This window comes from Dipodomys spectabilis, unplaced genomic scaffold (genome assembly GCF_019054845.1).
Source record: "Dipodomys spectabilis isolate Male_0828 unplaced genomic scaffold, ASM1905484v1 ptg000179l, whole genome shotgun sequence".
NCBI classification, from domain to species: domain Eukaryota; kingdom Metazoa; phylum Chordata; class Mammalia; order Rodentia; family Heteromyidae; genus Dipodomys; species Dipodomys spectabilis.
Window position 1 is genome coordinate 6357403 of NW_024870856.1, and position 12411 is coordinate 6369813.

At 52.1% G+C, this 12411-nt stretch overlaps 1 protein-coding gene across 2 annotated transcripts in view; it reads left to right on the forward strand.

Moving 5' to 3' along the window:
* Positions 1–12411, forward strand: part of LOC122121015 (death associated protein) — a 41952-nt gene that overhangs the window by 14136 nt on the left and 15405 nt on the right. The window contains exon 1 of one of the 2 annotated variants that reach the window (XM_042695244.1): positions 4704–4841. The exons of the other annotated variant lie outside the window; for it this stretch is intronic. Coding sequence (XP_042551178.1) covers positions 4705–4841 — 137 coding nt within the window. The 5' untranslated portion in view covers position 4704. Of the gene's footprint in view, positions 1–4703; positions 4842–12411 lie in introns of those variants that run through there. 2 annotated transcript variants of the gene reach the window in all.

Sequence of the window (12411 nt, forward strand, 5' to 3'; positions counted from 1 at the left end):
TTTGTCCTGGCAGAAGTATGGCTTGTCTCTTTCTCCCTTCCATTTTGGTCACTTGCTCTCATATGGGGATTAAGTCCGGTTCTGCCATTGGGGGCAGGAATCTTCTTAAGTCACTTGTTCATATTGTAAAGGTTCGTTTAAGCTCACTCACAATGTGACATGCAAGCACAGTTGTCAGCACTTGGGATACATCGAGAATGAAAGGAGAGCACTCGATTCGTTCCCCGGATCACACACAGATGCCATGTTAGGGGAGAGTGAAATCAAGTGAAGAGATCTGGGTTGGTGGGTGGAGAACCGATCTGCTTCCACACCTCTGAGATAGGCCGCATAGGCTATAATGGCAGGCTTAATTCACTGTGCTTTCTTGCACCAGATAAAAGAAAGGAAATCTGCTTTCTAAATTTTCCCAACTAAATTACAGCCCTGGAAGTCTGAAGGGACTGGCTCAGGCGTTGATTGCTTGTGTTGGCCCAGCACTGGTTTTGTTGTATTCAACATTTCTCCCAAGCCCTCTGGGTGGGAGGGTGGGTGCATAGCTTGTAGCAGAATCAGTAGACACACAATGACGTCCATTTTAAGAAGTTCTGTCACTGGGCACTGGTGCTTCCTAGCTGCAGGGAGGCTGAGATCCAGAAAGTTATGGTTCAAGGCCTACCTGGGCAGAAAAGTTATAAAGAGACCCCTTCTCAACCCTCCCTGCGTACAGTAGCACATGCCTATCATCCCAAGCTACATCGGAGGTTGAGATTGGACAGATTGCTATGCCAGGCTAGCCTGGGCAGAAAAGTCCACCTGCACCGAGGGAGGCTGGACATGGTGGCACACACCTGTGACCCTGGCAATGCGGGAAGCCTGTGGTAGGCCGATTGGGTTTAGGCATATGCCAGGACCAGAAGCGAGAACTTACCCTAAAAACAATCAGTGAAAAACAGGCCAGAGGCATGACTGTCCAATCAGCAGGGCCTTGAGTTCGAGCCCCAGTACCCTCAAAAGAAAAGTGTTTCTCAGCATTGTCTTGTGAGCACGGAGCATGGTATGACTGACAGACAGTGTGCCTCGGAAGCCACTGGCATCAGCACTGCTGGGGACTTGGCCTCTGGCATTGCAGGACTCCTGCCGGTTCCTCTCTCACTAGCAGAGCAAGGCTGGAGTCTGGCACGCAGTGAGTCGCATCTTTGAGATACAGCCACAAGCTGTACCACAGGCATATGGCATCCGTATGTCCCCAGAGCCTGGCAGGACTTCTTGGATTCATGATGAGAAAGAGGCGTGCAGGCCCAGCTTTCCTCGGGGACTACTGCTCTGGGGATGGGCTTTGAGAGGGTTTGTGCAGCACCTGTTCCACGACAGCCGCCATACCAGCTTGATGTATGAGGTTCCCAGGAGCCTTCAGGAGATGGCCACACACAGGGGTGAGGGTGTTCTAGGAGAGGGCTTCCTCCCTTAGGAGAGGAAGGGGAGGGGCAGGGGGAGCGGAGAGGGAGAAGAAGGCTACATGCTCCCTTCCCGGCCTGCTCTCCAGCCCTCCCTCTTATGGTGGGACACAAGCATTGCCCTGTTTAAGGAGAGTGTTTCTGTTTCTCACTCTGTGAGAAACAAGTATGCCGAATTTAAACCACGTTTCTAGTGGTTGGTTTTTATAGGATGAAATATATAATAAGTACATAGAATGAGAGCCCTCTGAGTTTAATACATTAAAAGTACATTGCCCGAAACTTTTAAACCTTCTTTAAATAAACCCCATTGACTTCAACCATCTCAGAACGCAGAGCACTCTGAAAGTGCTTGGCGGATGTACACACATAGTACTTGAACAGGTGTGCTAGCGGGTGCCTCTATTCTTTTGAGATAAAATAGCTAAGCAGCTTACTAAGGTACTTCTTTTTGTGACGGAGAAGTAGGCGAATGGGGCAGTATTGATGGCAGTCTGGGATAAAGTTCTGCTTAGGCTGGGTCTGCTGCTCCGTAGGACCCTCGGTGCTCTGGACAGGGCGTTGGCACCAGTGCTGAATACTGCCGTGTCCTGTGGCGCTCTCCTAAGAGCACAGATTTAGAGCCCCTACCCAGGCTTCTACAGAGAGCCCCAGAAAAGTAAGATACCAGAGTCTGCTGAAGATCCACAAGGATCTAGACACCAAAAACTAAATATCCATGAGGTAAGGCATCCAAAATCTACTTCTGTATCTAATAGAGTTGAAGATGGGATCTCTGGGAGATATTCATACTTAGTAATCAAGAGTGGCTATGTCCATTAGTAGAAGAATGGTTGAATCGAATGTGGCACATTCATACAATAATAATAATAATTCAGTCTACAAAAGGAAAGGAAATCCTGACACATGCCTGGAAGGAGACATTTCTGAGGTACTCAGCGGATCATTCAGAGGTACAGAAGGTAGAGGGAGGGCGCCTGCGGTGGGTGAGAGGTGGCGTGTGGGATTTCAGTATGGAAAAGGTCTGGAGAGCTGTTTAGAACAATATAGATTGAGATATACTTAACACTACTGAATTGTACACTTAAAACAGTGAATTTTAAGTGAAAGTACTGAATTTTATGATGTAATACCTGTCACAATTTTTTAAATGTTTTAAACAAAAGACAACCGGAGTGCCCTGGTGGCTGTGCTGGGCGGTCCGTTGACCTTGCGGAAACCTTAACAGCATCGCCATGGGCCCCATCACTTCTGAAGAGCCCCGATATCCATGACCACAGCTGCGTGAGTCCCCGGAAAAAAGCCAGCCTATAGCCACAGGAAGAGATCACTAGCTGCCAACAACGGATGCAGCGTGATGATAAAAATGTTCTAGAATTAATGGTGGTAATGAATAGCATAAGATAGCATCAGACAGCAAATGCATTAAACACCACTAACTTGTAAAATTTAGGATAGTTAAAAATGTTTTATGTACTATGAATGTCTCATCAAAAAAAAAAAAAGTCCTCATGCACAAAGTGTGGGTCTGTGGCCATGCCAGCCCCGCGTTTTCTCAGCTGGAAACGTGGCTGTCCGCTGTGGCCGCAGTCCTGGGGACACAGGGTCCTTGTGGAAGCAGAAGGTGAGGCAGGCCTGTGCACAGCCCTGGGGCCCCTCGGGGATGGGCCAGGAGGGGGAGGGCTTCGCTGCAGCGAAGGTGGTCCCTCGGCTCCTCGGGCTCCACCTGTCTGAGTTGCTGTCCGTGCTGACTTCCCTGAGCCCGGAAACATGGAGCAAGTGTGTGTCAAGACCACCGGAGGTCTCCAGGCTGTCTCTCCTGTCCATCCCTTGAGCTACATCTAAATCTTTTCCTTGGCACTTTAAGTAGTTGTGTGTATGTGTGTGCGTGCGTGCGTGCAAGTATACACATGTGTATGTGTGTGTGTGCAGTATGTGTATAATAGCTGTGATAATAAGAATCCAGTACATACTTTCAACATGAATGGGAAACTCACACAAACGAAGAACACCACTTTCCCAGCAGATTAAGAACACAAATGACTCATCCAAGAGCAAATATTTTGAAAACTAGTATCATGAGTAAGCAAATACAAAAAATGAAAGTCCACTTTCTCTGGCATCAGGAAAAGGAAAGTGTCTTGGTGTTCTGTTTCTCTGTGAATCATAGACTGCATCTCGGACTGCATCCCAGACTAGAGCAGAGTGCCCGCAACCCACACTGTCTCCTCCCTCACACAGGTCTCCTCACGCATGTCTCCTCCCTGTGTGTCTTCTTGTTGGGCTCTGCGTTCTGACTGGTCCTTGCCTGAACAAAGCAATCCACATTCACTTCTCCTTCCAGTCCCCATGACCAAAACCTCAGAAGCAGGTGGAGCCCTTCAGTGCCAGGCCCAAGGCTGAACCCTGGCCTCTGGGCATCTGCCTGTCATGTCTGTCTGCCATTCTGCTGTACCTCAGCAGCCCTGGGACCCTTCCCAGATGGCCTCTGCCCCCTCCCCCCATACACACACACCAACCCTGGGCCAATGTCCCTGGTGTTCCCGGGAACACCAGGGGTATCCCCTCTTGGTAGCACGCTGGTCTGATGATGGCTGTTCTTCCCCTACGGGCCTCCCAGCAGTGACCAGCTGTGGCCTCTCCTGGCACTGGAGCCACCTGTTACCTTGGCCTGGGCACCCAGGCATCTTGTAGCTCTGCAGCCCGGATCATCTGGGCAGGACAAAGGCCGCAAGTCAGGAATGTTTGTGTAAGGAGACTTTCCAGCCCAGTGAAGCTTAGAGCCACCTTCCCTCCCCAGAGGTGATCTCAGGAGCCAAGAAAAGATGGCCAGAGAGGAGGAGGTGAGGTCAGCCAAGCCCCCTCCTTCTCCCCCCCCCACCGTGATGGTCCCACTGTGTGCACAGGTCACAACTGTGATGGTCCCACTGTGTGCACAGGTCCCATCTGGTCCTCACCGCACCGCTGTCACCTGCAGGAAGTGGTACTTGGGGAACTATTACTAAGATGCCACTTTTGTGGGCTTTTTTAAGATGCTGTGAGTGGTAAATACTCTTTGCTATTAGAGAAAGGTTCTAGGATATCTCTCCCTCTCCCTGTCACACTTGCTAAGGGTAGAACGCTGAACAGCAGTCCATCCTGGCCTTTGAGCTCTGGGCCAGCACCTCACAGCCACATGGTTTTTGCCTGTTTGACTGGAGTGGGTGGAGCCTTCACAAACGCCCCGCCTATCACCTGGCAACCTGGCACCATGCAGGTCCCGCGTGAGATGGGAGAGTCGGCTTCTCTCCCTGCTCTGGGACCTCCTTTCTCCTCACCCCACTTCAGGCTGAAGGAGTTAGGCAAGGCTTCTGCACCCCCTCAGCTGACTCTGTGTTGCACTCCGCAAAAGGAAGGAAATGCCATGTGAGTAACTTACCCTGTGCTTGTGGGCGGCTAATTGCAGCTTCTTAATTGACCAACATATCTGCAAGTACTCCAGAGGGGAGAGGGGAGACGCACACCTCCAGAGCAGCACTGGACACTTTCTGTGGGACTTTCTGTTAGGAAAATGGCCACCATTCATCTGGTTGGGCATACTATTTCCTCTTCACGAGGTCTCAGAGAATGAAAAGTTTATATGTCACAGATGCTAACGTCCAGTGGCCGCATGATGGAATGCAGCCCCCTTCAGACCAGTTGTCTTCTACTTGTAGTCTCCCTTGTCTTCAGTCCCACTGCCTGTGACTGCAGTGGGGCCTGCCATGCTCCTCCCGCCATTTCTGTTTAGGGAAAACAGTAGACGTTTTCCCCAAGTCTGGCCAGGAAGTCATTGAGAAGAATGCCTACAGACGCAACTGTAGACACCTTCGTGTGGTAGGATCACATTACTAGGTGCTGGCTTCTATCCAAGCTTGTCTAAGATGGAGTTTTCCATGAACTTCCACCTGATTGCCAGCTTAGGCTTTGTGGTTGGGGGCACCAGGAGCTAAGCCAGGCTAGCTGTGCACAGGCCTCCCCTCCCCCGGCCTGCCTCAGTCACTGCACTGGAGACACCTGGGGCGTTGATCAGGAACCAGAGAACCACCTACCAGCTGTGTAGGAACCAGAGAACCACCCACCAGCCATGTAGGAACCCGAGAAAAGAACTCCCATTGTGTGGAACCCTGCCCCTCAATCTAGAGACAGGCGTACCCCTGGATTTCAGGGGCCAGAGAGTACCCCTCCCCAAAATCAATCGCAGAGAAGGAAATCAGGAAGGAAAAATACCAATTGAGGGACGTTTGAGTCACTATTTAAAAAAACACAGCCATGACTCACTGCAACTAGAATTCATAATGACTTAGAGGCAGAAACAAAATGTCCCTTAAATGGGAAGGGTGGTGCCACCAGGGCCCCACACGGATCCTGCTGGCCAAGGCAGGGCTTGTTTTCCTTTCACCAGAGATTCCAAATGTAATTGTAGATGGAAAGGACCTTTTTCGGTCCTGGCAAAGCAGAGCGCCTGGCACCTGGGCAGGGAGAGGGCAGGGAGAAGGTGGGTGGGGTCATAGGGTGCCACTGGAACCCAACTTCTGGAAGGAGGAGGAAACCATGCACTCCAGGGACCTTAGCGGTGTGTCAGATGGCAGGATCTCTGGATTGACCAGCCCCGAGAAAGACCAGCCCCAGGACCTCCTCCCCTCCAGGCCGTTGTGGCAGCACCCTTAGGAGACAGAGCATTTCACCTTGGGGCTGGTGCCTGACGTAGTGGAGTCAAGCTTCTCATTAGCTAGTCTCCATAGCTTCTTTTTCTAATCCTAGACTGCATGTACGACCCTGAGTTTAGCCATGTGGTAGGAAATAGTTTCCCATGTAGGAATGTAGTCTTCAAGAGCTGGTCTCTCCTTGTCTGCCTGAACTTGAGCTTAGTAAGGGAAGGAACCCCAACTCCCCCAGGTCCTGGGCAGCCTCTGGTCAACGTCTGCTTTGGTGTCTACAACACACACATCTCTGCTAAAGTGGTGACAACAGAGCGAGACAAGGATCTGTCACTTCTGGAAAGGTGGGAAAGTTCTGGCGTGAGCACTTCTCTCCCTGTGAGTCTCCTGTCCACGGGCTGGAAGCTCACCGCGTGCTGGAGGAGACAGAAGTGGAGGAAGTGGAGCAGGAGCTCACGGGGCCAGCTGGTCCTCACGGAGTCAGGGACTGCTTTGGAGGAAGGGTAGTACCCAGGTAGGAGTTGGCACCTGATTCCAGTCCTTTCTGGGATTCGAGTGGTGTGCTCAAAGCCTTTGAGTTCAGCGGGTGTGGTTTGTTTTTCACTAGAATCGTGTCTCGTGGGGAGGACAGTATCGGTGGTATACTGGCTGGCTCAGAGCCGCACGAGCCCCCCTCCTGGGCTGACTGTGGTGTACCTGAACAGCGCAGCCCTTGTGCTTTGTCATTTGCTTCCGTAACCTTCCAAACAGATGCCTGACCAGTGCACTGGATGAGTCGCCAGGAGCAGGCAAGATGGAGGAATCCACCCTCGCGGATGGCATCACAACGCAACGTTATAGTGAGGGTGAAGGCTCTGGAGCATAATGAAGTGCATAGCCAGTGCAGGCTAGGGATCTGAGTGAGGTGGGAGCTTGGTTTTGCATATTTACTCTTCAGCTTTAGTGTCTGGCCTGAAGCCTTTGATAGAATCTGTCCCTGGAAAGAGCTATGTGATAATTAGTGTCTGTAGCTTGCAGTCTTTTTCCTTACTAAATAGGCTCCTAGGCTCGGGAAATGTCGCATTTGTCACTTGCCCTGGGCTTCTTAACACTTGTTTCTGGGTGCACCTCCACCCCTCATCTGCTGTCCCTCACATGAGCTTCATGATGGTGCCTCCCAGTGCTCAGATGACCAGCACAAGAGCAGGGCTGTTTTCCAAGTTGCTGCCCCCATGTTCTTGAACTGTTCTTACAGCCTCGTGAAAGACGGGAAACCCTTTGGGAGACCCACGTTGGTCCAGCCAACCACGACCTTGTGCAAGTCAAGTTACATTTGTAACATGGAGTATGTGTCTGTGTCTGTGTGCATGTGTGGTGGCTTAATTTCCATGGTTTTCATTGTTCTTTTAATCTTAAGAACTACTAATTCAGTATCTTCCCTCTTTGTCAGCCTAGGCTGATACCCTCAGAGGAATTAACCACTGAGATGTTTTGAAACCGCCTGCTCTTTCTTGGGGGTGGGGGGCGGGGGGAGGACGCAGGTGCGTGAGGCATGTGTGCCTGTTTCTCTGGTGTTGACATTCCATCAAGAAGCACGGCTCTGGGCGATCACTGTCCCTGCTGATGGCTAGGACTTGGTGGCTGCCGTAACCAGAAGCATAAAGACGCAGAGAGGATTTGCCGGTACATCAGACGCTGGCCGTGCTGCTGCGGCTGCCGCTCGGCTCTGCAGGCTCCTTCCTGGCTGCAGTTCTTGGAATGGGAACGTTGGAGACGACTTGAGCGTCTGCCTCTGGGTGGTCGGTGGCTGGGGTGCCAGGACTCTCCTTGGCGTCTTCACTCTCACGTGGGTCCCAGTGAGCGCGCAGCCAGCAGCAGCCTGTGCAGCAGGGAATACCTTGAGAGTTAGCACAGAGGCGAGGAAGAGGCTTGAAGGACTATTGTTTTCTCTTGCTACCTGGAGATTTCAAGGAGGTTACTTGGCCCATACATATCTTTCTGAAAAGTTCATTATCAGTCATGATTTTTAAATTACATTTGTCATCTATCCCAGCCTATTGTTCCCACTAATTCTCCATCAGTGGCTCTCAATTTTTGCTTCTCTCTCATTACCACTGCCTACGGAAGTGGTAAACAATCTCTAGGCAACCTAGATGCATCCCACTTCTTAAGCCGGCCGCAGCACTCCGTGGAAGCCAGCAGAGTTGATCCGAGGTGAATGCCGAGCTGAGTGGAATGGAAATTAATGAAAGTGACCCTGACCGATACCCACGTCCCCTGCTGGGGAAATTAACAACTGTGTTTATCTCTGCTAAATCTAGGCATGGTGTAGCAAGAGGCATCCTGTCAGGACCAATTTGGGATCCTCAAATTAATTGTTACATGTGACAGGCTGACAGGTAGAGAAAGTGATAAATAGCTCCTGCAGAAATTCCGCTGTGAGTGCTTCTCATGGCCAGGGGGCACAGATGATGAAGCAGGAAACATCCTCCCTCCTGACAGCGGCTCACCCCCCTTCCACACAACCGGCCCTGCTGTCTCGGAGTCCTTAGTTAACCCCCACTCTCCTCCACCCTGGGGTAGCCATGGCTCTAAGCATCGTTCCCATTGTGTTCAAGGGTGCCATTTACCAGGAAGCAATCTGATATTTTTAAAGGCTTTTTCTGGTCCTTGGGGATTGCCAGGTAGATGCCCACGAGACATCACCAGTTGGTGTGAGTTCCTCAGGGTCAACAGATGGGGCCTGGCAGCTGCACACATGGAGTCTTCATCCTTGTGGCTGGGGTGCAGTGGGTGTGGCCGGGCACTGCGAGTCCACCCAAGCTGAGCAGGAGCGCGTGGCACTGGGGCCAGGCTGTGAATTCCTCCCAGGGTCGTCATGAGCTTGGACAGTGGTCGCCATTCCCAGTACTACAGGAAGTCACTGCACCTGGACCCTGGGCACGTGTGTCCTCAGGCAATCCAGCATTTTCCATTGCCACCCCTCCCCCTTTCCCTCTCCCCTCTCAGAGAGGAGTGTGGCAACTGTCCCTATCGTCCCATCATTCCGGGAGCAAACAAATGAGTCACAACTCCTGGAAACATGGCCGTCCTTATCATCTGTTCGTCTGTGCTTGCTTCTTTTTTCCAAATTCTTTCCCATGCTTTTTGCCTTTAGATCTTTGCTGATTTTATTGTTGTTTATTCATGGTACATGTGTTCGTGCCTTCAATAGTATGGGGTGCAGTTATCAAACTCTTTTAAGTGATTATTTCTTCCTGCAGGGATTTAATAACCAGGTCAGTGACTGCTGTCACTTAGAAGCTGTGACGAATGTTAACAATATTTAGACAGAACTGTGACACAGTGATGTGACTGGAAAATAGCTGTGGCTTGGATTGATGGGGGGTTACAGTACCCGGTGCTGCTAGGCTCATCCCAACACCCGGCCCTGGGAATAAAGATGTAGAGTTGTCGGTTGATCAGTTGGTTGGTTGGTTTCCCTTGGCCTATTTTATAAATGAATGCCCTGAATTCTATCCTATTCTTTCCTTTTCTGTTCTATTCCCTGAGTTAAGAACTCTTATGCTATATGTCTTGTATGTGTGTTACATCAAACCGCATATTCCAAACTTACATGTCAGGGCTGCTCTCATTTCCTGTCACATCAGACAGCTTTTCAGAGGTCTGGGTTTCCGTGTGACTCATGGTTCTAAACTCCACGTGTCTTTTCTCTGTAGAAGGAACCCTCAGCTTCATTTAAGAGTCTGTGTTGCAAGTCTCCATTGCTGTTTCCAATCCTAATTACCCTTTCCATTTTCAAGTTGAAGGTAAAACACGCAAGCACCCTGATTGAATGTCACTCCCGTCCTCAGAGTGCATGCAGCGTGCACCTCAGCATTCAGTGTGAGGAGCCAGGTTGCTGTCTCCTTCTACCGGAGGCTGGAAGGTGAAATCAGGGAGTCAGCGAGGCTGGTTCTCGGAGGCCTGTCTTCGAGGCCTTGTAGATGGCCCTTCTCCCGGTGGTCCCTCCTACGGTCTGCATCCTAATCACTTAAAAAAAAAAACCTGTTCTAGAGCTTGAACCCAGGGCCTGGGCACCGTCTCTGAGCTTATTTGCTCAAGGCTAGTGCTCTACCACTTGAGCCACAGCTGCACTTCCAGCTTTTTGCTAGGTAATTGGAAATAATAATCTCAAAGACTTTCCTGCCTGGGCTGGCTTTGACCCACAGTCCTCAGGTGGGCAGCCCCATGGCCGAGGCTCTGGGAGTTGAATCTGAACATGGAGGCCGTGTCTCAGCCCGGAAGACACCCTCTCTCGCATAGATTGTTGCCGCCTCCGGCCCTCACTGTGCCTCTGCTGGCACGTTACCACCACCACCCCTCCCCCCGCCCCCCCCCCCCGTCTCCTCTCTGAGGAAGGGCGTCCCCCCCCCCCCCAGTCTCCTCTCTGAGGAAGGGCGTGCACCACAGCACAGCACATTTCCCCTGCCACACGTACACTGCTGGGCGCTCAGTCCTGAGTCCCAGGTGCGGTTTAATCCAGTCAGTCCTGGAACAGTCATGGAGACAGATTCCCAGGGCTCCACGAGAAGGATGGGCCCTAGCCAGGAGGCCATCCTTTGACCAGGAAGATAGGACAAATACCAAATGTGCAGGGTGGGGCATAGCTTGTGCCAAGTGCCCACAATGCAAGGAGTTCTGAAGACTTAAAATGCCGGGAGTCGGAAAGGTGCACACGAGTCTAAGCCCCCAAAGTCCCCTAAACACCACTGTTTTCATGGTCCAAGGTAAATGGACCCCTGGTCAGATCTCTGCCCAGCCCGACCCTGTGCAGGGAGCGAATGTGGACACGACACAGAGCTCTCAGCTTGAGGTAAAACTCTCATGGAGGTTAAAGCTCCAGACCGGACCAAGGGGGACCCTCTGCCCGTAGAAGCTGCCCCGTGTCCTTGGCCATATTGAGCCGTCTGCTGCCCCTGTCACTTGCAGTGTACAGAACATGCCACACCCCTTCCTCTCCCCAACCCAACACCCCCTGCCCCGTCACCTCAAACCTGGAGGCATAGCTCTGTGGAAGGTTTGCTTTCTCTGTTGGACAGTTTCAGGTATTTCTAGAGGTCAATTCCTATGTTCTCTTGGGTTTGGTTAAAGCCCCGAGTGTTCCTTATTAGCTCCATTACATGTTCCCTCTGCCCCCTTACAACACGCTCAGGGGAATCTCATTTCAACCAATTCCCCACGCAGGTGCTGTCGGGCTCCCGCCCTCCGTGCAGCCCTGCTTCCCCTCAGTCTTGCTCACCACTGCTTGTCAGGCACTGAATGCCTGCAGACCTGCTTCTCCTTGCCCCACCGTGTCTCCACACACACACACACACATCATGGATGAATTTTTTGCCCATAGAATTCTCTGGATCTGTGAGCACGAATCTTGAAGTTTCTAGCAGCAAGTCACAGCCTGGCTGTCAGTTCCATTTCCCAGCAGGTGCTCTGTGAGATTCTGCCCTCAGGAATTCCTCGGGTGATTGCTCATTTCCATTCCTCACGCACGCACGCACAGGAGCCCCTGGGATCATCCGGGCACTGCTGCGTACCCTTCCACCCCAGGTGCTGGCCGAGAGCAGAGCTGTGAGGACCAGCAGGCAAAACGCTGCCCCTCCCCAACATCACTGACCTCCTTTTTGCTTTTTGTCCCCTAGTTGGGCCTTGGCTTCTCTGGCAAGGGTGGCACACTCCTTCCCAAGACTCTGTGGAACTCTGCTGACTCTCCTTCTAGCCACCATGCCTGAAATTGTGTGCTTAGTCACCCCTCATAGAATCTTCACTGGGAGCAGTGGGCATGCGCCTCTGGCTGCTCAGGAGCCCTGCCCACAGTCATTTGTGTCCCCTGTCCAACCTGTCTCAGCGCTCAGACAGGTGGAACCATATGCACTGCCTGGGTTCTCAGCCTGGCCCGGCCTCTTCCCTGGGGTTCCCCACAGGCTCCTGTGAGAGGCGCTGGCCCGGCCTCTTCCCTGGGGTTCCCCACAGGCTCCTGTGAGAGGCGCTGGCCCGGCCTCTTCCCTGGGGTTCCCCACAGGCTCCTGTGAGAGGCGCTGGCTGCTTCCCTTCACCTCAGAAGCCAGGGAGCATTCCTCAGGCAGGGGCCTACACCTTGTCCCTCAGCACGCTCACTTTCCAGGCTCCTGACCCCGCCAGAGCCCAAGTCGCCAACGTCCCATCCCTTCACGCTGTCAAGTCACTCCTGAGGAGCGCTCTGTGTCTGCGCAGAGGGCAGGGAGCAGGGACTCTTCCACAGCCCCTCTGCGGAGCCTCCGTTTCCCATCTTTGGGGTGGGC